The 25133-nt window shown below is 43.7% G+C and overlaps 1 protein-coding gene across 1 annotated transcript; it reads left to right on the top strand.

Moving 5' to 3' along the window:
* Positions 1-20449: 20449 nt before the first annotated feature.
* pou3f1 (POU class 3 homeobox 1) lies at positions 20450-22145 on the top strand. Its single transcript, XM_070835664.1, has one exon. The coding sequence runs from the start codon at positions 20450-20452 to the stop codon at positions 21575-21577; it is 1128 nt and encodes a 375-aa protein (XP_070691765.1). The 3' UTR covers positions 21578-22145.
* The last annotated feature ends 2988 nt before the right edge of the window (positions 22146-25133 follow it).

Raw genomic sequence — 25133 nt, 5'->3', positions numbered from 1 at the left:
GTGTGTCTTTGTACACCGTTGCTAGCACTCTCTTCTGGCTATTCGGTTCTACCTCCCTCTGCAGAGTGCCTCTGACTTGACAACTAGAACTCTAGAAGACAACAACAGGGCCCTATTATCAGTCCCTGGACAAAGCCAAATTAATATTTAAAGATCATTACTAATGCCCTGAAGTAAAACACAGAGACTAGGTAATTAATTGATTTGGTTGGGTGGTCCGCAGAGAGATTAGACCGGATGAGTGTTGTTTATCTCCGTTGTTATTGAAGTATATTTGATTGCTTTGAGCGAATGATTTCCTATTGAATGTAAAGAAGGGGGACACGCTACTGTATATTTGACCTGTAAGGCATATGCAGTGAGTTCATATTCTTGGAGTGATTTAATCAGTCGGGGATTAATTGTCCCTTGTGCTTTCCCACTGTATGTATGTAGTGTAAATTTGCATTGCCAGTTGTCTGTTGTACAACAGTTTACATTGGCGCTAAGTGGAATCCGTAGACCAGCTTTCACAAGCTCATATAACAAGTGGATAGATTTCTACTGCTGATAATAGCAGATGCACTCGGAAAGACAATAAGATGTGTTCTACATCATTTGGCCCCCTTCCTGTATCAGCTGTTGGATGTGAATAGAGTGTCAACAGAGTGCTAATTGTTGTTTGGCGTTTTGATTTATCACAGGCACAAGCCAAGGGAGAACAGAGGATGATTTCTGCATTTGGCAGGCTATTCCCATTCCCCAGCAGCATGCCAATGGTTCTGTTTACTGGTGAAAAGCCTAAATTCAGTGATTCAGTACCTTGGATAGAGCCGCCCGCTCTGTCCACATGCTGCATCACTCCGTCCTGATTCCATACTGTATACAAATACTCTAAAGTGTACACAGTGTACTAAGTGTTTCACTTGTACCTACCAAAAGGTATCAAAAAATTTAAATGGGATTTAAAAATATTTTTGTACAAGCAGGTTTTTATGTTGAATCTAGTCCAGTTGGGTTGAACATTAAAAAGCTGCTTATGTCTAAATAAATCAACAGTTTAAGACTAAACGATCCTCAAAGGTACAAGTCCTTGTGATAAGAACTTTTAATACTTTTCATGCACATTTTTGCACATTACTAAATAATTTTTTAAAGGATACTTTTTACCACTTTTTACTTGGTTCTAGCATGATAACATAATATTTTACTTTATTTTTTTAGACATTTTCTTTTAAAAAGCATTTGTATGTTGTTTTGTGCAACACGAGTGTTGCTCAACATCACACTCAAAAGCTATTTTAGTATGTATGCTGGCATTTTAAAATGTGCTTAATTTGGGTGTTTTTCCATTTAAAACATACAACATATTCCTAACATGGATAGAATTAACATACACAGAAGCGCACGATAGTGACACTGTGGATGCAGCAAAGCCATTTTGCCTTCTTTTTGACTGCCTTTTTTTGGCAATGTAAATGTGCGAGGCGTCATACACAACACACATAAATAATGTTTTGGGCTGCACATTAAATAAACTTTTCCGAGTTGCCCCAAATGTCCTTGGCTTAGAACTCATGAAAAGGTGTTCTTTCTTTTCTTTTATTCTGTATCTTTTCCTTTTGGAAGCATCTTGTGAAAGGAGCATTCAAGAATCACGAGGTTTTTCACAAGTTTTTGGAGATGCCTGTCATGAATGAACATGACGGTGTGTTCCAGTGCCAGCTGGCAGAGGAAGCCTAGCACGTCCCAGAGATGAGCGAAGGGCCAGCTGGATGCCCGCCGAGAGCTTTAACACACTCCTCACCATCGCTGCAAACTCCATCAGCCCATCCTGTTAACTGACACAACACAACACTAATTGTGCATTAATCAGTGGGTTTAGTTACCCGATCCCATGAGCCCGTGGTGCATTTCAGTGGTTGCGAAACAGAAGTCTGATATTTGTTTGACTGGTCCACGGTTCCCTGGAGTCCTGATTTTGGCTTGCGGTCTGGCACATAGTTAGTCACTCAGTTAAACTTGTAGTTGTGAGATTTTCAGATTAGATTTAAAGTGAATATTAGGGGTTAGGTGAATGCTGGCTGGATTTAATACTACTGAATTTATTTCTGATAATCAGCGTGACAGATGAATGCTGGGTTTGTTCTGATATTATCTACTTAAATTAACAGTGCTGAGCAACCAGTAACTTTGCACTTTGTCATAGTTACTTACTACAAAAATATTATTGCTTTCTACAACTTTTAAAGTAATGAATACAGGTAGAGCCCTGGGGGGGGGGGGGTGTAGGAGAAAAGCTTAAATAAGGGGTAGATGGTTGTGTGTTATGTACTTAAAGATAGGACTTAATCAGAGTTTCCAAGGAAAATATAAAGTAAAAGAGTGGACGCTGAGGACATCTGTTTTTACAATAATTTTTTTCAAAACATTCACCTGAAATACAGTGGTGGTGCTAAACATGCTTTCATTGCTGTGTCATATAGAGAAGGTACTGTGAGAAAATGTTCATTACACAAACATAACTGACTGGTTTAGTGCTTTGCTCATTTTTCTGCTTTAGGCAGTAATCAATCATCCAGTCATTTATCTCATACTGGTGGAGTTCCTTTTATCAACAGCCAGAATAACTCAGCTGCACAATATTACTGGCTACAGGTTTGTTGGCTCTCTGTTATTGCACTTATCAGTCAGTAAAAAGTCAAGTTCTCAAGCTTATCTGCTCTGTGTTATTATGAGAAATTAAATCCTCTTGAAAGGGCCTAGGATATTTGAAATGTGGTGTTGTGGTTATTATGTCAATGTAATTACAACCACTTGACAAATTAACTCAGTTTTGAAACATTGGTTTGTTGTCGCGGTGCTTTAAAGCTAGTGTATGTGGTCCAGTGGTTCAGGACAATTACCAATTTCCTCCACCAGCATCTTCTCGCATAATTCTTGTAAGTAGAGGAAGAAAAAAAACAGACTCCCAGAGAGAAATTCTGAATTTAACCTTTGGCTTTTGCCAGAAATCACCCTTTGCATGTTTGGCCTTCTGGGATGTTAGCCATCACAGATGCAGCACGACTGACCTCCCTCTTCTGTGGGTCTGAGCTGGCGGTAAAGCACTGAGGAGAGTGTCTGTCTGTGTGTGTGGGTGTATGTGTGCATTGAAGGGGGAGTTGGAGTGTGGGTGCATGCAGATGGTTCACAAGCCAACCTTTCAATTAGGCCTGGAGTATAAATATCCGTGGCTGATTGGAATGTGGCGGCTGCTGGCACAAAAGGCTCTGCTTGGCCTGGCTCCAAGACCCCGTCGCTCACTCACTCACTCACTCTCCCAGTCATGCTGGAAGCCGCCCAAGGTTACTTCGTCAATGGACGCAATGATTTCTAACTCCCTATGTTCGCCGCGACCACCCTCCCCTCTCCATCCCTGTTTCCATCCTTCCTGCTCCACTTCCCGCCAGTGCCATAGCTAACTTTACATTTGAAAGAGGCCTTCGGTTGAACCCAGTTGGAGGTTTGATGTCCCTTCTTTCCCCTCATACGTTTTTGTACATCAACTGGATTTTGAAATTTGCAAAAGGCGTTAACTGTATTTCCAGTTTAAACATTTCCCTATGAGATTTTGTGTATACTCGTATATATATATATTTCCACCCACGGCGAGTGTTTGGGTTCCAGTCCAGCTCCTAATCTTATTTAGCTAATGCTGCAGGTGAACAGTCCCTGTATCCTGCCTGGGGAGACCCTGTATATCCTTCACAGATTATAGGGATGAGCTCCCAGACAACTTATCCCTCCGTCCCAAAAGCCTGTCACTGTAAGCTGTCTGAGAAATTATCCACACACCCAGACACATGGTGGCGAGGGTATGAAATGACAAAGCAGAAATGTTTTGGGAGAAGGATATGTTATCACTGTCACAGAATGATTTTGAATGTTGTGTAGTGCACAGCCTACAAATAGGATTGGAATTATTTCTGTTACATGTTACTCGTGAACTGCTATCTTTTTACTCCTGATTCTACTCTCGATATCTTCAGTTTGGGAACTTTATAGCATCGCACGATTTCAGTTTAGGCCTCTGTTGCTACATTCAACGATTTTTCATGTTGTCCTCATGGTTTCTCAAATAAATAGAGTCATGCCCCACCTAAAATATCATATGCCTCTTTGTTAAGAAACCTCCCTTTTCTTTTATCCCTTCACCCCTCCCCCGGGCCCCCCCCCCCCCCTGTCTGTAACCCACCTACCCAAGCTGTGTCAGGGAAGCCCCCCAGTCTCTTATGCATCCCTCTGGAATCAGGAGAGATTAAAAATTAGGGGATTAGGATCCCCTCCTAACCCTGTAATCCAACAAAACAATGCTTTCTAACGTTGAGCGAGAGCTCCCGAGGCGTGGGTAAGTCCTCCATGTCAGTTATTCCTTATGGAAGGGTTCCCTCAGAAAAGACTTGCACTCGCTTTCTGTCTCCGACCACCTCCTTCGTCCCAACCCCCTTTTTTATGATCCAGGGCTGTAATGAGGCAACATGGGAGATGGGGCCTAATATCTGCTAATAGGGTCAATGGAATAAACTGCTTTATAGGGGTCATTGTTGGCACAAGGACGAAGTGGCTGCTAAATGCTTGTCTCCTCCGGTGCCAGTTGTAGCTATGATTTTTTTTTACAACAACAATACAGTGTCAGGCAGTAATAATGATTCCGATAACACTGAGGAGCCCCGGTGATGTAAGACACGGGCGGGCTACTGAATTAAGGCCCTGTTTTAAATATGTCAGTGCCACGCTCAGGCTGGAGCTATAGCTGGCCATGGGATGCACTCCTTTAATTTCATCGCTCTGTCAGCTTTTATTAAAACCCATTTGTCACAAAGAGAGAGGGAGAAAACGAAAAGAAGAGAGAAAAAAGTAATGAGGGGGCCAAAGACACAGATGTAGAGTGAGAGAGGGGGAAGGAGGGAAGGGGGCAAAAGAGAGACATAAACAGATAGAAAGAGATGTGGAGACAAAGAGGGGTGACTTTCCTGAGGTGCTAGATGACAGAATTTGTTGTTTTGAGGAAGGGCAAATGTTACGGGTGGTGTTGATGGTGAGAGGGGGGCAGGAGGGATGGGTTGCCACCACCTTGGGGAGTGGGTCTTATAGGTGGAATGCAGGGGTGGTAAGGAGGTGTAGGAGAGTCTAAGAGGCTCAGCAGGAGTGATTAATGATGAATCTGGGGTATAGTGGACCTGTGGGACTCCCCATTCCCGTCTCCACCCGCGTCCTGCTCATCCACCTTCCCCCCACCCTTTACCCAATCCCCAGCCCTCGCCACCCCACCTTCATGCCCATTTGTAACTGTCTTGGGAGGGGCCATCAAGGACCCGGTGATGTGCCCCCTCATTTTCTTGAAGACAAGAATGAGAAATGTGTCCAGAAATGTGTCATACCCAAATCCAGCTCCTGAGATTTCTTTTGGATGGCTACTGTTTATTAATGTCATTGACTCAAGACTAATTATTCTTCCACGCTATTTACAAGAGGAATTCCTTCAAATCTCAACAATGTGTTCAAGCACACTCACACAGTGACTCACATGCTATTCAGTGTAAAATTAACATATTTTGATGTTTCTCTTATTTAAATCCTAATAGGATTTTGTCCGAACTCCTGTCTTTCATTTTGAAGGTTTGAGTAAATCATGGGCGGAGAGAAACTCGTGCGGCGTGTGCATTTATTTGTTTTCACAGGGGACCAGGCTCGGGTTTGTGCCAGAGAGTTTATGTGCCTGTCTGAATGTGTGTGTGCGCTACAGAGCATGTGGCAGCCACACTTTCTTCCCTCTGTCAAATAGCTTTGACTTGGCAGAGGGTTCTGAAATGGCATCAAAGTGGCCCACCGCCACATTTCCACCCCATCCTGTGGTCCCTTACTCCCTGTCATCTACCTCTCAGCCCACGCGCCCCAGTACCTACAATCAAAAGAAAATTAAATGATTCATTATATCTTCCCGCCTTCTTCACAAAGTAAAAAACATGAAAAATAAAAGACAAGAAAGGGCTTTCAGAAACACTTGTTTAATGCATTTTACGTTCTTCTCCATTCCCCTCGTTTCTCCTTTTTCTAACTGAATAGTACATGATGGCACTTGACAGAGAAGAGAAGGAGGAAGATGAAGAAAAGGAGAAAGCAGGAGAAAAGTGAGAGAGGGAGAGAGAGAGAGAGGGAGGGGAGAGAGAGAGAGAGAGAGAGGGAATAAAATGAAGTGTGACAACATATGAATTTCAAATTTCCGAGGAGACATCAAAGTGCGCCATCCGGGGTGTCTCTTCGACAAGGACACTTTCTGATTTTTAATTCCGTCCCCTGATTGTATCGCCGGGGCCCTAACGAAGAATGGAGCAGCAATGCCAGCGAGTGGCATCAGGCAGCGAAAGATAGAGCAGGAAGGGAGGGAGAGGGTGAGGGGAAAGAGGGGTGGGGGGGAGACAGCATAGAGGAAAGAGAGAGTAAGTGAGATCAGAGGGGGTTAGAAGAGATAGATAGAGCAGGAGGAGGAGGAAGGAGAGAAGAAAGGAGAGCCTCATCCAAATACAGGCGGCGGGGCCCTTTGTTGTCGAAGCGATCATAGCTCCTCTTTCATCAGACAGAGAAATGGAGAGGAGAAAAAGGAAGAGAGACAGTAAGAGTGAGAGCGATCCACTCCCTTTTCCGTTGGGGTGACAGGGACATAGATAGAAGGAGGGCAACTTTTTTTCACCCTTTGCACATATCAAATCAAGGCTCCTCTTCCAAGGACTTATCGTGTTGCACACACTTTGAGAGCAAAATGCTTACAAGTCGAACCGAGGGCGCACATTAACAGTACGCTCACTTTAACCTAAAACAACATGTTTGTTTACACTCAGATGATTAGCTAATGTCAACACAAACTGTCATATATTGCTAATCGCTGGTCCTGTGCACTCTTCTTCTGCTTTACAGTGCAGACAGCAGCTCAGTACCACGGCAGTCTAATTGCCTGGGAGGTTCTCAGCAGGAGTGTGGCAGGCCTCTGGCATTCCCATTCCTGGCAAAGCTCTGTGCCAGCAATGCCGCAGTGCCAGCCCGCCCTGCTCTGCATCCACGCCAGGGGTCTCATAACCCAGAAGGATCCCCCATGATGGGCACTCCCCACAAGGCCTCTTTGGAAACGGATGGGAAACCCCAGGGAAGCAGCAGAAAGGTTGGAAAGGTCATATTACTGGCATGTATTCACATGTAGTGCTCTCCTTTTCTCTCTCTCTCTTTCACACACACACACACACGCACACACACGCACACACACTAACACACACACGCAGGCAGACACAACAATTTTTTTTCAGGACTTCAATATATTTTCAGTGAAAATACATAAAATAACTACTTTTCAGTGCTGTATTTTCATCTATGATGTTATCACAAATATAATAGAAAAGTTATGATGCCAATGTAAAAAATCATGTGCTCCGACTTAAAAACAAGTACGGAGAGGGAAGCGAGGGAAACAGTTTTCACCTTTTGCAGAAGGAACTAAACAAGTTGAACTGGTACTTTCAAACACAGCGACAAATTTAGTGGAGGCAGAGCTCCAGGCAACTATAACAACACACCTGGGTTTTAGAGTCATGTGAGCGTCACCTGTCCCCACATGCAGTGGCTCATGTCTCAGCATGGGGATCTGTTCAACAAAACTTTTAATTGTTTCATTTGATGAGTCAAAAATATTTTCAAGCCAAGTATGAAAGCCCAGGGATGTTTCTCAAATCTCTCAAATCAGTGCAAGGGGGTTCAAAATTCATTTGATTTTTGAGTGACATTATGATGGCATGCTTTTCATAAATAATTTGTATAATACTTTTTTCCAGTTCTCAAAAGTATAGTTTTCAAGTTATTTGTCTCAACAGATTATCGCTAATGACTGACATTGTCGAACAGCATATCAAACATCATGTTTAAGGATAAAAATGATTTTGTACAATTAGATTCCCTCAGCAAATGTAAACAGTAATTATTTGGTCTGATGGGATTTGACAGTTGTGTGGTTCATTTTCTTAGTCTTACATATCTTAAAAGACATTTTTGGCAATAAAACAAAACAAACAAAACTTTTGACTAAACGGTAACATCCTGCTATTTTAACAGATTAGAGAATTAAGACAGAAGGTCAAGCGCACCCATGCCAGACACACTCACGAGGGCCCCTCCTTGGTTGTGGAGAGGGGTGTGCATGGTGAAGCAGCTGGGAGACGTGGAGCCACAATGGCCCTTTAGGGCGAAACGGCCCTAATCCGTCCCCCGTCCGACAGCACCAGTGAAAGGAGGCCTGTCAATCACTGCATAGCACCCTCGGGTCTCTGAGAAGGGTGTGCTCAGATTTAGGATTTACTGTACGCCGTCTTTTCTGTCTTATTAAAACCTCTTCGCAGACAGACAGATATATGTGTATGCATGTGTGTGCGTGTTAACACATCCACAAACACACACATGCATATACAGTTTGCTGCTCCTTGTCTGTCATAGCTTTTTAAGACCCTGCCTGAGCGCGTGTGTGTGTGTGTGTGTGTGTGTGTGTGTGTGTGTGTGTGTGTGTGTGTGTGTGTGTGTGTGTGTGTGTGTGTGTGTGTGTGTGTGTGTGTGTGTGTGTGTGTGTGTGTGTGTGTGTGTGTGTGTGTGTGTGTGGAGAAAAAGAGACCAACAAACAGAAAAATATGCAGATGAATGATAAATTAATGTGTTTGTGTTCACACCAACACATCCTGTTTTGAGAAACGTAATGCCAGACCACTAAAAAAAACTCCACAATCAGACAGAAATCCATTCACATTTTTTATTTAGATTATTTTGCTTAATCTTTGCACAGTAAAATCATACTTCACTTACTTATACATACGATGAGAACATTGTCAATTCAAATGAGTAGTTCAAGGAATTACATGCTGCCTATATTAATGATGGAGAAAGCCATGTAGATGCAGAGAATGGGTGATGATCATTTTGGATACATTTCATAGGCCTGTTGTTTCCTCTCTCTCACACACACAAACACGCACGCACACACACACGCACTTACGCAGGCACACACACACACGCATGCACTCACGCACGCACACACAGGGTTATGGATGGAGAGGCAGCCATACACACAAATGAGAAGCAAAGGCAAAAGCACATGCACAGATACTCTAACACTCACACACACATGCACGCACGTAGTAAACAGTTATTTAGAGGTGTCAGACACTGCATGTAATATCCTTTGGCGCAGTAGCTGTGTGTGTGTATGTGCGTGTGTGCGCGCATGCCTATGTGTGCATGTGCCAATGAGCCGTCAGCTGAGCTGAGCTGTGCACTGTCCGTTGCAGCTGGGTGACGGTGATCAAATCTAACAGACAGTGAGGACCAGAGCACGCTTTCTGCCTCAGAGACATGGAGAGAGAGAGAGAGAGAGAGACAGAGACAGAGAGAGAGAGAGAGAGAGAGAGAGAAAGACCGCACCAGGACCGCCTCTGGCCACCATTATCTCTTCAGCGTGTGACTGTGTCCATGTGAGTGTGACAGTGTGAAAAATAGAGTGTTTGTTTGTTTACTTACTGTGTGTACATTTGTGCATGTTTGTGTGTGTGTTTCTGAGTGTTTGCTTGCTCATGTGTGTGCCTGTCAGTGGATCCAAGTGAGTGTGTGTTCATATTTGCTGTTCAATATGCTGAAGCCCATATAACTGACTGGGAGATAACCACTGAGCCAGATGACATGGCAGGAAGATGCTTCCTCTCAGGCCTTAATTCAACCCCTCCAGCCAGGGTTAAAGCTCCTTAAACTGCTCCCTGTTTCTCTCTCGGACGACTGGTTCATTCATTCTAATTATTAAATTGGACAAACTTCTCTCCAGCCACATGCGTCTCTTGAAATGTGAACAAACCTGCTGCTATGGGAGGAGAGGAGGCCTAACATGCTAAAACAGCTCACCGTAGGTTGCAGACAGCAGAGAGAGGTGCGCAGGCCGCTACCTTAAATGCATCGATAGTGCTGATACTAAGTCTTAGCGTTCAAAGCATCTGCGCATACTCTTTTGGGCTGCACTCTATACTTTTCTGCCACTATCTTGCCCATGCACCCACCAAATCACCTTGTTAGTTCAGAGAAGTCACACAGTAAACATTTGTCGATTGCTATTAAAAACGTGTATCTTTAGTTTTGCCATGCATGCCATTAAGTAATCAATAGAGATTAACGAGGAAATACCTAGTGTTTAGCAAAGTAAATGTTTAATGTATTCAGAAGTAGCCCGTTAAGGATGTTTTCACCTCATAAATCATGACAAATGGGTCTCGCCTGTATGATAACACGTTAGTCTTTTAATGATAATGAGTATCAGTGTTCATATCAGTATTAGGAATTATGGGCTTGGTAGTACTTGGCACTGGCTCAGTATCCAATAATAACGAAGAAAAAAATTACACCGACTATTACGAGTCTGATGGAGCACCCCCAGTGGTAGGATGAAGACACTGCAGCAGCACTTTTCAGTTCAGACAAATGAAATGACTTGGTTAGCGATTGATCATGCTAATGCTCTGTTACAAGAAACATTGAATTTTGCTAAAGGATGGGACCCAAGCCCAGATTTCCTCTCTCAGACTTTACACAGCTATTTAAAAACTCATCACTACCTCCTGCAAATACAATTTGTTTTAAGCCATATGAAAAAAACAAAATCCTTTGTTGTAGCGTTTACAGACAGGACAGTAGACATTTGCAGTATTGCAAGTGGTCAAATCTCATGAAAATGTAAACTTGGATCATTTAATTTGTGCGAACATTTAAACTAATGATGCTGTAGTGAGAACAGTCTCCCAAAGAAACAGTGATTCGATATTAACAGTCGTACACTAAGTAACATTCAAATACTGTAAATCTTACTAATTACATCTTAACAATTTATAGCAAGGTCTATCAAGTACCGGATATAAAATTCAAAAATGTTTATGATGATTGAGCACTGTCTGTCTTGTCTTGTGTATTTTATTATCTTGTGTCTTGTCTGTTCATTTTACTGTTGTTTTCTTTATTATTGTGACGCATAAATATAAGCTTCTACTTTCCACTCCTTGTGGAAAATAGAAGCAATAAACTTGTTCTACTAAGCCGAAACGATCAAAGCAGAGAATCGTCCGCTCCAGTATGTTGCTAACAGAAGGCAGAGCAGAGGTGGGCTGGGCTGGAGACCCACATCATTTAACATAGTGCCAATACCACCCCACCTCTGCAGCCTGAGCACCCCACACACTCCATCCACACATCAGTCACTGCTCGCTGTGTGTGAGAGTGTGTGTCAGTGTGTGAGAGAGAGAGAGACACAGAGATGAATGACCGTCTAATCACTCACACAATACAGCTAAGCCCCATAATGAAAACCGTTGATAAGAAAAATTAACATAAAACCTAAGTGTTACAGAACGAGACAGTGGACATAAATGGAAAGGCTCTTGCGCCATAAATCTAAACCATAAACACAAATATATACAACTCACATACATAAGTCAGGGACTTCCTCATAGTAGGCTGGAAAAAATGACCCTAAAGCATATGTACACATATCTGCTTCATCCTCATTTTTGCTTTTTGTTAGTTCCCGCAGAGCCGGGCCCTCCACTCATAGCACGGTGCAGTAAGTTTTAATGGTAAATCAACAAAGGGCCGACATGAAAGAAAGGCTAGCTTTCCAGTTTGCAGAGTGAAGAATTATTCATCAGCACTGTAGTGTTGCACTGCAGGCGAAAATCCTGCAGCAGCGCTCCATTTTAATTGCCAGAAAATGACTGTAAATGATACAGAGAGAAGAGGGAGAAGGGGGCAAAAAAAGGAGACAGAGGGAGAGAGAAAGGAAAAAGAGAGCTGGAATTGAAGGTATAAAGAACGGGGGAAAAAAGGGCACCCCCACCACCAACAGCTGCCCCCCAAATTGAAGGCCATGGTGATAAAAAAGCTATGTGGCAATCAGAGAAGTGGAGTGTCCCCCCAGCAGCCTAAAAGAGAGATAGTGAAGGGAGAAAAGAGGAGAGGAGGGCGAGGGGAGCGCCATCAAAAAAGGAGTGGTGGGATTAGGTCTGAGAGAGAGTTTACTACGCTCTTTTTGTGCGCCGAACCTGCAGGATTAGAGATAACAAATGTTAGCTGAGGACGGGCACCTGCTGTGAGCCGAGAGGAGGAGGAGGAGGAGGAGGAGGAGGAGAAGAGGGGAGGAGAAGAGGGGAGGAGAGGAGAGGAGAGCTAACCCGCTAAAACAGCAGAATGGGCTTTTGTGGCCCCGTGCAGAATTAGAGGAAAGAGGGCTGAGAGGGAGAGAGAGAAGAGAGGATAAAGGGGGAGGGAGTGCAGGGGCAAAAGACGTGAATGGAACGGGTACAAAGTAAATTTGTAATTGTCAAACAGATGAAGGAGCTGAGATTTTGTGGAGGAGTAAACATTGAACTTGCTAATCTGTGGACCTCAAAGCCCGCTCTGCTCACAGCCACTGTAACGCTGTCGCCAATATGCGTTTCTGTTTGCTTGAATAGCACGGCCCCTGCAAATCCCGAGATCAAACTTCATGTAAAAAAAAAAAAAAGAATAAAGCACAACAAATGTTCTGACTTTCTGAAGTTTCTCAGCTCTTATCCATCCCCCTCACCGTGTCCTAAGTACCTTTGCAACATCCTCCTCCATCTCTTTCCGCCCCTTCGCGGCGCTTGGATGCGTGTGTGGCTGAAATTGCCGCTGGGGCCTGGGGACCTCCCCGCCTGCTCTCTGCAATGACCCCAGCCCAGGAAGCACTCAGACTGGTCAATCAACAATTAAAAGCCTGTCTGTAGCCACTAACTCAATTCAGCCACTCAGCTTAGTGCGCCGTTAGAGCCGAGGCACCCAGACAGAACCGAGACAGACTCAACAGCACTGACCCCTCCGCTCCTTCTCTCTCTCTCTCACACACACACACACACACACATGCCGTGGTCCGAGGCGGTGTGGTCACTCCTACACAACTTTACCGATGTTTGAACCTCAAGGGGGTTGTCTCGAACAAATGCTTCCCCTAGGTAAGCAGCAGCGCAGTGCGTGCCCACGTGATGAGAGGCAGCGGTAATTTACCTTGAGGCCTGGCCTGAACAAAAAGGTCACGACCTCTCTCTTGCAAATGTCTCGGTACCTGCACTTCAACCTGAGCGTTTAACCCTGCTTAGCGTTCAATACCGAGTTTGACCTTTTCTTTGGACTGACTTAAGGCATTTACTGCAGTGGCTTGTGCATTAAGAGAGTCAGTGGGTGTGTGTGTGTGTGTGTGTGTGTGTGTGTGGTATTGCAACTTTTCTCACATGTGGTCATACACACATAGACAAAAACACAGTTGATTGAACAAGCGCTTAAACGAAATTTAAATAAAAAGAACACAGACGCAAACATATGAAGACTAGCTTCCACTCCCACTGATACACACTGACACTCGTTTACACACACACACACACACACACGCTTGCACGCTTCATTCACCACATATGTTTCCTGTTTTTACTGTTTCATCATTCACTCATTGCTCCAAAAAAAAAAAAAAAAGACTTGAAAATGTAATATAAAAACAAAAGCCAGAGAATAACTGCAGGGGCTGGTAAACGAAGCATAAAGACCCCGAGTGACCGAGGGGAATTATTTGGCTCCATTAAGCAGGCATTAACATGAATTACTATCTAATTAAAATTAAACAGCTCATTAATAACTTTGCGGTGGGGCCTTAGTGTGGAAGTTCTCTGGAGTGTGTGTCTGGATTGTGTTTATGTGTGTGCATGCGTGTGTGTGTGTGTGAGAGAGAGTAGCTGTTGTGTCGTGGCCAAGAGAGCAATCAAGTGGGATAAAACTAAGCAGCTGCCCCAAAGGAAAGTCAGGGCCTGAGAGGGCTTACCTGTGGAACAAAACAAGTACTTGGAATGAGCCAAATGCAAAGATGTTCTTCACCAAATATAGTTAACTTTATTCACCATTTAATTCCACAACAGCAGTGGCTTAGAGGCTCAGAGGTTACGGTGCCAACCATAAAACTGTGACTTCCTTGGCTGAAAACAGAGTGATGCCCTGTGCTGCACGTCATTCCCCGTCTCTTTCCCCCTGTTTCCTGTCATCTCTCTACTGCCTCTACTGTTATTTAATGAAGGCAGTAAAATGCCCAAAATAATGCTTAAAAAGAAGTAAAGCAGAAATCCATTTAGACTGATGAAAATGTTAAAAACCTTGCAGCAGTTGAAAACTCAACAGATTGTCAGCATAACAAATTTTGCTAAATGCACATGAATTTTTAGGTTCAAAAAGGTTAGGTTAGGTTTTTTTTTTTAAAAAAAAAGAAACTTTCATCAACCCAATATTGAAGGATTTGAAAAAATAATATGGGGCCATGTAATCCTTCATTTAAAGCCTGACAACCACCAAAAGGAAGGCTCAATAGCGGAATGTTACAATATCTACATACTGTAAGTGAGCATCTAATCTGTCTCTCTCTCCCACTCTGTTTCTCACACACAGACAGACACAAATCCTGCTTGTTCATCCCTAACACTGAAATAAAAGGGTAAATATGCTGGAATGGAGCTAAGCAGAGTCATGAACAACAGACTTTTCATAACAGAGAACATGTTTGCATACTTGCACGCACAGACACACGCACAGACACACACACAGACACACACACAGACACACGCACAGACACACACACACACACACACACACACGCCGTGACAGTATTTGTGAGACGCGCCGACTCACTCCGTCTGTGTCCTGTTGGGTCGTGGCCTACGTGTTGGCAAGCCGCTCGGCCTCGAAGGATCTGTCAAGAGAAGAGAAGACAGGAACAGAGAGAAAGAAAGCCAGGGAGGGTCAGAAGTCTAAGATCATCATGTTACTGGTCTTGTCATCATCTTAACAAGGGAGTACCAGAGGAGAGGAGAGGAGAGGAGAGGAGAGGAGAGGAGAGGAGAGGAGAGCGTTACTGTTTCTATCACTGACAGTAATAACTGACAGTCCATGTGCACAAAAACAATGCCACCTGTATCCAATAACCTGCCCGGATTCTACCGTTCCTAGAAACGCAGCATCAGCACAGAGAGACGGAAAACTTCAGAGCCTGATATCAGGTTTGCAAACACCCTCACACTCTGTGTATTGATAATGGAACCTCATTGTCAAAATCCACAAGATTGTCCAAAAGCAGAAACTCGACAATATAAGAGCAGAGTGAGGTGAAGGAAGAATGATAGATAGTCCTCAGAGATGGTGAGTGAATAACAGAGAGAGAGGGATATGGACTTAGGCCTCAAATGTATGCCAGTGCATGCATCAACCACCCCCCTCCACCTCTCCCTCTTCTTCCTTCTCCTGGCCAGGAGCTGTTTACCTCTCTATCAGCGGTGCTCTCTAAAAGCAGGGACCCCATCCATATTCACCGGCCTCAAATTCCTCTGCTTATCTCCCCCCAACCCTTGAAAAACCTCCCCGTGTTCCCCTCTGCACATACATACATACATAAACACATCTTTATGGAGGCAAGAGGCAAGCGGGCTGGGGCAGGAGGGGGTCGGGGATAAGAATCACCTTGAATTCAAAGCAGAGGATTGTGGGTCCTCGGCGGGCGGACGGACAGGCAGCCAGCCAGCCACACAGGCTAAGGCTCATGCCGGCGTGACACACAAACCACGAGACAGGTAGAGGGAGGCTTTAGGGGTTGGGAGCAGATGTGTGCACCAGGGGCCATTGACAATTCGGGGGATTTGGAATAGTGAGGTGTGATGTTTGTGAAATTGTGTGATGATCTGCGTCGTTAGGTGGTACGTGCATGTGCCGGTTGTGTTTCTGCATCTGCTCACATGCGTACATTTGTCACTTTTTGCCACAAATGTACATTTTCAACCTCACAGTGAGCGTCAGACGTGGGACATATCAGTCAAGTCTTTGGAAATGCACACATACAAATGTCGGATTCATGAATGAGATTTTGTTCATTTGAAATAAAGTGACTCCAATGAACTCCTAAACCTCAGCTGGCCCAATAAGTACCTGCTCTGGCCTCTTCAGAAGTTACTGAGAAATCTAATTGGATTAGCTGTTATTCCCAACATGGAGATTTACATGAAGTGGACAAATCACTTATGTTGGTGGCTGCTTTGAAAACGGGAGCAGGAGACTGGCTGATAAGAACTGAGAGTATAAGTGAGGGCTCAAAGAGTGCTTAAGCAGAAGCAGAGACACATGGAGTAGGGGGGACCGGTACCCCGTTCCTCTGCGCGCCGCGTTGTTTGGGGATTGAAGTTGGGAACTCTCTCCACTACTAATTGCGCGCTGGTGCCTTTCATGAATATTCATTCTGGCGCGTTCAGACCCCGCCTAATTAGCCGAGAGATAGAGGAAGAAACTCGCACCTTTTACCACAAGAGAAGCGCCCCCCCCCCCCCTCCCCCCCCCTCCATCTCATTCTCAGGGGGATGCTGGCGGAATAGCCCAAGTTCATTAGCCAAAAAAGAAAGGGAAAAAAGTTACCTGAAAAGCACGGGACGATTTGGTCTTCAAAATGGATGGGCAAACAGAGTTTTTTATTGCATATTTAGTGCCTATTACGCATGTCTATCAAAAAAAAAAAAAAGGAAACGAAATACAATTATCTGATTGAGTGAGTTGGTGGATATTATTCTAGTCGGTGTAGTTGGGTGGGGGGGGGCACATCACATAAATTTTAAAATCTAAACATAGCTCGTGGCAGGTCGAAATGCTCCCCCTGGAATTAAAGAGGACCTGTATTTAACATCTAATAGAAGGCCGAGAAGCGCGATATTTCAGGCAGACCTGTGGAAACAAAACCACATGACGACTGGCTGAAACTTTCTTTCGAAATTAAACGTCTGCATATTTATGGCCTTAGATTGAGGACCAAAATAACCTGTTTCAAATCTTACTTTTCGCTTTAAAACACCTAAAGCTCGTGTTTCATAATAGACTTTGGAGTCGTTTAAATTCTTTTCTGGCAAACAAAACAATTGATCTTTTTTCTGTTCTGCATTATTTTTTATCATCCCGCTGAAGAGTACAGAAAATGTTGTAGCATAAAGTCACACTTCGCTTATTATTTTCTGCTTTATTCTCCACACTGCAGCCCACTGAGGGAGACAGACAGGAGGGAAACTTGGTTAAGTGAAGGGTCGATGCTGTCCCATTGGTTGACTTGAGTCCTGACAATAAGTGCTGCATATTAAGGAGACTGGTGGCAGGATTAACACGTGACTGACTGCAAAAAGAAAATGCCCTTCATTCTATTAAATAAAACCCCTAAATTACAGCAGCACCTAAACACACTCGCTGCAATCACTCAAACGTTATTTCCAAAAAAATAAAAAATAAAATAAAAAATGAAGGGACTTGTGTTTGGTCAGCAGAAGCATCATGTTTAGTGTCCTGAGTGTGTTTTAATGTCCCTCCACTCGCTGCATGTTCACAGCATGTCAAGACACCACACGAAAGAGACTCGCGAGCAAATGAAGAATAAATCAGACAGTTTTCAGGGTGATACAAAGAAGAGACTTGTGCACACACTTATTTCTGGTAAAAGGGTCACCCAACTTCCTCCACACTCATCCCTGCGGTTCACGCTCAGTTCGCCTCGCACTTTCTGTCCCCCCCCCCCCACCCCTCCCTTCATTCTATTTTTTAAATCCATCATATCGTGCTCATTTCCAGCCGCTTTTCCTGTACGGCCTGTCATTCACCACGAAGTTCTGTGTGATCCCTTTCATCGAGCGCACCATGGAAACCTAGTGCGTCCTGGCAAAAATGCACCTCAGCGCGCACAAGGCCATATTCTTTACAAAAGGGGCCAAAGCATCTGGATCTTTCTTTTCCAGCAGCTCCTCGCTGGCTTGGCAAACGCACAAGACTGGGTCTGTGTGGCAGAAACCACTGCTTTTTATAGACTGGGGGACAAGAATGACTGAATGGCTGAGGCGTCTTCATTAACTGAGTGCTGCATGGAGCTCCGGTCCCTCACAGCAATGACACACAGCCACTGAGGTCTCTCAGGAGTTTAGGGCGCAGAGGAAAGACACTGACAATAAGAAATGTCCCGGCTGGGATTTCCCCATTAACGAGTCGCGTTAGAGAAGCACTGTCCATCATTGTCTTACGTGTTATTTTTACACTTTATGCGATTTCCCCGGGTATAATCTATCAACTATTAATTACACAAGATGATGCTTAGTTCAATAAATATCTGCACTGGCAGGTACATTTATTATAGTTTAGTCTCTTTTATGTTAAAATTCGGCGATTTAATCATGTAAATTATCGCTTCTCGAGAATTAAAGAAAAAACTTTTCTTTTTTTTTTTTTTGCAAAATGCAACATAATAATCATTAGACCTGTTTGTCAAAAAGAGACACGTTACTAACGCAGCCCATAAAGAGTGCATTGCATTAAAAACATCTCCATTTATCTGAAAACCGGACTGTCACTAATGAATTGCCTTTAAAATGACACGCAGATAACTCGCGCGGATTGTCTCCCACTCATCCCAAATAAATATATAAAGGATGGGGTGGACAAAAACCACGCCTTTCAAGAGATGATGACGAGCACCTGTGACCCCGACAACATTTTCCACACACACACACACACACACACACAGACAGACACACACACACACACTGACACACGCACACACACTCGCTACATTGTTAACGCAGGAGACAAGAGCAGCTACAGCAAGGACGCGGTCACAGCAGAAAGGAGACAACTTACCTTTTAGTCATGTAGTCCCGGATTAAAATGAGCACTAGAGTTGAGTCGTCCTGTAAATAGAAAGAAAATAGTCGCATGGGGAGGGTGACAACAAACAAACACGCGGCCGAGATAAAAAGGCAAAATATTGCTTTCAGGTAAATGATTAAAATGGGACTGTTGCGCCTGAAAAACCTTCCAAAAAGCTCCTGTTTTAGAAGGAGTGGAACATGCGCCTGATTGCAGAGTTTTAGGCGAATGGAACGGGAGAGATGTAAGATTTGTTTAAAGCCCCGCATTTCCATTTAAGAACGTGATTGTGTTTGCAAAGATCCCTTTCAATCTTCGCATCTCCCCCCCTCTCTCTACCCCTCAGCGTCTCTGAGGCTGCTTTGCAATTCATAGAATTGGTAATTTGCTATTGGGACAAAACGTGAAGGGAAAAATAATCAGATCAACCGGGAGAGGTAGTGAGGGAAGGAGCCAGGAGGAAGAAACACAAGGTTTCTCTCTCCAAGTTGGTGCCTAGTAAAAATGCTTCGAGAGGTAAATGATACAAGAATATCGCCTGTTTTATTTTCTTGACTGTGTTCAGTCGAAACATCCAGGACTGGCGAAATGCAGAGCAAAGTAGCAGCAGCAGGGCAGCGAGGTTACAGTGTGCCTTTATAAAAAAAAATCAGGTTGTTTGATGATCAATTAGAAATGATTATTATCAGCACTAAACTTTCAGAACGGCTGTGTTACTGCGTTCAGGATTTCAAAATAAGATACTAGATGATGTGTATAAATTGTGTGCAGTATGTGTCACCTGCACTGTGCGTGCGTGCGTGTGTGTGTGTGTGTGTGTGGAGGTGGAGTAGAGAGAGAGAGAGAGAGAGAGTATCTTGGCCTATCATAACTAAGTGGGTGGTGATGATGAGATCATACAACATTGAAAATTACCGAGACAATACAAATAAATGACATGCGCGGAGGCTTTGAAATAGAGCAAATGCTTTCAAATTTGTCACACATTTACAGCAGCATTCATACACACATCACATGGCGCTTATTTACACGCCTCTTGTCGTGTGGGTGGCTGCAGAGCTGGAGCATCGCGCCTTATAATCTATTTAAAATGAGGAGCGCTATAATCATCAGTGACCTATTATAAAGGTGCACGGGTGTGTGTTTGTGAGTGAGTGCGTGTGTGTGTGTGTGTTTGGAGGGAGGGGGGGGGGGACCTTTCAAAAAGATCTCCATACTCCCCCACGTGGTTATTTGCAAAACAACCGATCCAAAGTGAGGGAAACCTGATCAAACCCCGCTGCTGCAGCCTCGCTCACCTTCCGTGGAGAAAAAGGTTGTAACACATAGACGCGGGGGCTTTCTGCGCGCAGGTATGCGGGATCAGATGAGCGGTACAGTTAAAAACTCAAAGAGACATTTAATAAATAGAACATGTGTTTTTCTGTAACATATGTAAGATCGGAGCTCCATCCATCCTGTGCGAAAAATGCGCTGTACCATGCTCTGAAAGCCTGCGCCTATTGAATGTGTCCCTAGTGGGCTTGAATCGGAGAGGAGCCAATACACGCGGAAGGGAGGCGTGTCTTCGCTCTTCCCCAAGACCTCCCAGAGCAGGTTGTTGCGTTTTGGCTCTAAAGCCTGGAGACCTCCGAAGTGCTCGTCAGTTTTCGAAGTAGGAGCCATGGCGACAACAGCTCAGTATATTCCGAGGAATAACTCCTTACCGTCTAACCCGCTCATGCATCCGGATTCGGATAGGATGCACCAGGGGACGACCTACAGAGAGGTGCAGAAAATGATGCACCACGAGTACTTGCAAGGGCTCGCGGCTACCAACACGGGACACCCGATGAGCCTGACGCACCACCAGTGGCTGCCCACCTCCAACACCGACTGGTCCAGCGGCACCCACATCGGACAGCAGGAGCACAAAGCCAGCGTGCAGGCGACCCGAGAGGACCTGAGCAGCGGCTTCCACCACAGATCTCACCTGGTGCACCAACAGACGCAGAGTAGCCACCACGGCTCGTGGGCGCCGACCACGACCCACCACTTGTCCCCGCTGTCCCCAGCATCCAACGGCCACCAGTCGCTGGTCTACTCCCAGCCTGGATACACAAACCTTAACGCAATGCTGAGCCCCCAGCCCGGCTCCCTGCACCATGGCATGCGGGACCCGCTCCACGACGATTCGGGCAGCCACGACAACCAGATGGAGTCGCCTCAGCAGGCGTTCAGCCACCACCAGGACCACTCGGACGAGGACGCGCCCAGCTCCGACGACCTGGAGCAGTTCGCCAAGCAGTTCAAGCAGCGGCGGATCAAACTGGGCTTTACGCAGGCGGACGTGGGCTTGGCCTTGGGCACCCTGTATGGAAACGTCTTTTCTCAGACCACAATCTGCAGGTTTGAGGCGCTGCAGCTCAGCTTCAAGAACATGTGCAAACTTAAGCCGCTCCTAAACAAGTGGCTGGAGGAGACAGACTCAAACACAGGCAGTCCCACCAATTTGGACAAGATTGCTGCGCAGGGCAGGAAACGAAAGAAGAGGACCTCCATCGAAGTGGGGGTGAAAGGGGCGCTGGAAAATCATTTCTTAAAATGCCCAAAGCCGTCTGCTCATGAAATTACCACTTTAGCCGGCACTCTGCAGTTGGAAAAAGAGGTTGTCCGCGTTTGGTTTTGTAACAGAAGACAAAAAGAGAAAAGAATGACACCAGTGGGGGTCCCTCACCCGAATATGGAGGACGTATATTCCCAAGCAGAGACCCCTCCTCTACACCGCACACTACAGAGCCCTGTGCAGTGACTGCTTTCATGAACAATCCCAGCATTTCCGCGGGGGGATAGAAAAGGGAAAGGGACTATGGAGTTTACAGTATTTAAGTTTGGCTTTTGTTTTCCTGAGAGAAAAGAGACACGGAAAAGTTGAACAGATGAGTTTTGCCCTTAGTATTCGGAGATCGTCATGTCCAACAAAATAAGATGACAGGAGGGGGGAAAATGTTAAGAAAGAAAAAAAAATCAAGAAAAAAAAAGAAAAAAAAAAATTCGCTATTACTGATTCTGTGCGCATTTAAAGTGAAACAAAGATCTTTATTTACCAAAATTATATGGAGGAGACGTGCATATAAAGTAAATTTGATATCCCATGGCTGTTTCAAATGGGGAGTAATTAAATGTGGCAACTGAGGCCATCTCCTCCTGGTGCAACCTGAACTGTTGGCGCTCACCAGAATGAGGTGGTTGCCTGAACACGATCAGCACTGGAGACGAGCAGCCTACACTGAATGAACATTTTGCTTTTTCAGGCTTCAACTGATTAACCAGATTTCTGAATATTAGTGTATACTTTCTTTGTTATATTAAGTGTGATGTTTTTGGTTTGGAAATACTTTATAACTTCAGTGTCTCTCTTTCTGCAGACTGTTGTTATTTTCTCTCATTATTTGCTATAGGTACTGTAACTCATCAGAGCAGCCTCTAATGTGTTTATTTCTTCTTCTTCTTCTTCTTCTTCTTTTTTTTTTTTTTCTTTGCTCAAAAGTGGGAGTTGATGGAGGAAAAGTGATGGAAATTATGGCACCCCAAGAATTAACACTGAGAATTAAGGTCAGACACATTTCAGAAGAAAAAATAAAAAAGAAAAGAAAAAAAAAGTCCAGTGCAACAGGACGCCTGAGTCCTGCTCGCATGCCTTAAAAAGATATTTAAAGCTTTTGCAGCTGACCACGTCGAAATTTGCAAACAGCACCAGACGCTAAAAGGGCAATTCTAAAAACGCATTTAATTTAATTATTTTTTTATTCTTTTTGAGGGGAGGGGGGTTGATTGTTTTCAAGTTATCGTTTTGTTTTGCATGTAGCACTTATTCTTTCGTTGATATTATTATTGCAATTTTTTCTATGTGTTAATGAAATAGTGAGTGGCGCTAATCTCCATTGGCTTAAACACAATAAACCCCATGTTTACAGGTTCCTGGGTGTCACCACAGAGCGCTGTCAGCTCACACTGCTTACTGCCTGCTACCCCTGTCGTAATTCCAAACATTTCCAGAGAGATTGGTCACATACGAAACGAAAAGTAATAATAACTCAGGTAACTTCAGTGCCCCATGTCGGAATATCACGCCTGTACACGATCTTTGTTCCTCTGTGTTTTTAGATGTTTTAATCTGGTCACAACCACACCGTGTTCCTTTGTCCCAAATATCCATTGTATTATATTAAAACGCTGGATTCGGAGAAAAGAAAATAATAATTCCTTAAAGGGTAACCGATGTAGGGACTTAACTTTAGATATATTTATTTTTCTTTTCCTGACCTGAAAGGAAATCTGAAAATCATCATGCGTTGTGTGTCATTTCTCAATGCTGGACCAGTCCAAAAGCCTACAGCAGTGCTATTCAATACAGATGAGGGAAACATTTTTTTTTTTTTTCAAGAAAAAATGATAATAATAATAAAAAAAAAAAAAAAGATTTTAGAGAAAATGTTGCCAGGATTATTTCCGATATGTAAATATGTCCAATATGTAAACTTGTATTTGTTCTGAGATATTGTTTTGTTTTTGTTTCTTTCCGGGCAGTTTTGTACACTTACTAATTCCAAGAAGATATTTTAATATGATTTCATTTATGAATCTGACCATTTATATATATATATTTATTTCTTAAACGTGTTTGGAGCTTTTTGTTTAGCTCTGTTAATGGTTATGTTGCAGTGGATTTCAGTATGTTTCTCTTTTTGTTTACTACATTGGTTGTATGTTGATTGCTAAATGTAGACTGCAAAGTCACATTTATATTTATGTTATAGTAATATTTTATTACTTACATAAAACATATATACAAGAAATGGTCTTTTGTCTTCATTAAGATCCAAACCCCCCTCTCGCCCTTTGTTGCTGTCTGTTGTAGCATCAGCAGGCAAACGAGATAAACGTGATGATAAAGTTTAATGCTGTTCAGTGTGCTGGGCGTCGGGAAGTGGTCAGCACGCCGTGTGTTCACTTTAAATAGCAGTGGTTCGTTATGTAACAGGGGGTCGTTTAAATCAGAAGCTGTGTACATGTGCTGTTAAAGGGAATAGACAACAGTATTTTACCTCAGGCATTCCCTGCTAAGTCCACACAGTCTCTGACGTTGTTCACATCTTTGTGTAATAATCTCAGTATTAAATTGTGCAATATTAATACGGAATTATTGTCTTTTCATTGACTGGTGCTTATTATTCTTATTCTTGCCATCATCACTATCATTAACAGGAGGCCTGGGATCATCCAGGTGACTTATTCATCAGGAGTAGTCCAACTCTGCAATTTGAGCTGTTGTCTTTATATAAACCATCACCCATCTCTTGTCATGTTTTAAGCATTTAGAAAAGGCGAATTGGGACGAATCTTTGATCTGAAGACAGAGGTGCCTGTAGGCAAAAAAAAAAAAAAAAAAAAATCCGCCTCTTTTCCAAAGATGGAGAGAGGAAAAAAAAACACACACATAACGAAAGCGGCAGGCCCGAAAGTTGAATCAGAGTAAAGCCACGCAGGCACACACACCACATTCTAACGTTATTTAGCGCCTAAATAAATATCCAGCGTGTCTACATCATGTGTTAAATGCTGCCTTAAAGTTGGGCCCCTCTGTCTCTGCTGTAGTCTCGGGCCACAGCGGCACTGCGCTTTGTCTCCACATTCACAGCTACACATTAAACCAGATCTGAGCTCCACTGCAGGCGCTCATCCATTTTTTAAAAAAATTTATTTATTTATTTATTTATTTTTATTCTCTTCACCACGTTCACGGCTTCGTTTCTACATTTTCAAAAATCAGCGTGACAAGTTAAAAGTGAAAAGATGCGCAGCAGAAAGCGAAGCTGACACATTTCCAAAGTCTGGGTTTGTTGCACTTGTCGTTGCATTTAAAGGTCGTTATTGTGATCATCTGGTTCAGGTTACTTCAAATAGTTGACAGCTGCATGTTTGAATTTTAGGAGGCTACTTTCTCACCGATATTGTGCCGCTGTCTGACATCAACACGCCACGCAAAGTTTGAAGCAGTCAGTGTCTAAAGAAACCGCAAGTTAGATTTTTGGAGACATTAACTCGGGAGTTGTTCATTTCTGTCCAATTTAAATCTCTCTGACGCCAAATATACACGAATATTTGCCTTTATTTTGCATAATTCGATTTGTTCTTAAAGGTGAATTCGTGAAATAAGTACCAACGAGACATAAGACACAATATAAAGCCAGCCGATTTTAAAAGTCGGCCTTTATGCTGCTGTGACGCAAGTGCAAAAAAGTGTGTTGTCGGGCTGAGGTGGTCAAACTGAGGGAGAAGAGGCCACATTTAGGAGCCAGCCAGCT

The sequence above is a fragment of the Pempheris klunzingeri genome, chromosome 8, assembly GCF_042242105.1.
Source record: "Pempheris klunzingeri isolate RE-2024b chromosome 8, fPemKlu1.hap1, whole genome shotgun sequence".
Lineage (NCBI taxonomy): Eukaryota > Metazoa > Chordata > Actinopteri > Acropomatiformes > Pempheridae > Pempheris > Pempheris klunzingeri.
The sequence above is the reverse complement of the archived record's forward strand: the minus strand, read 5'-3'. Positions and strand labels throughout refer to the sequence as shown.

Bases quoted from the DNA above. Each gene is read 5' to 3' on its own strand.
- pou3f1 (XM_070835664.1), top strand. From the start codon at position 20,450: ATGGCGACAACAGCTCAGTATATTCCGAGGAATAACTCCTTACCGTCT.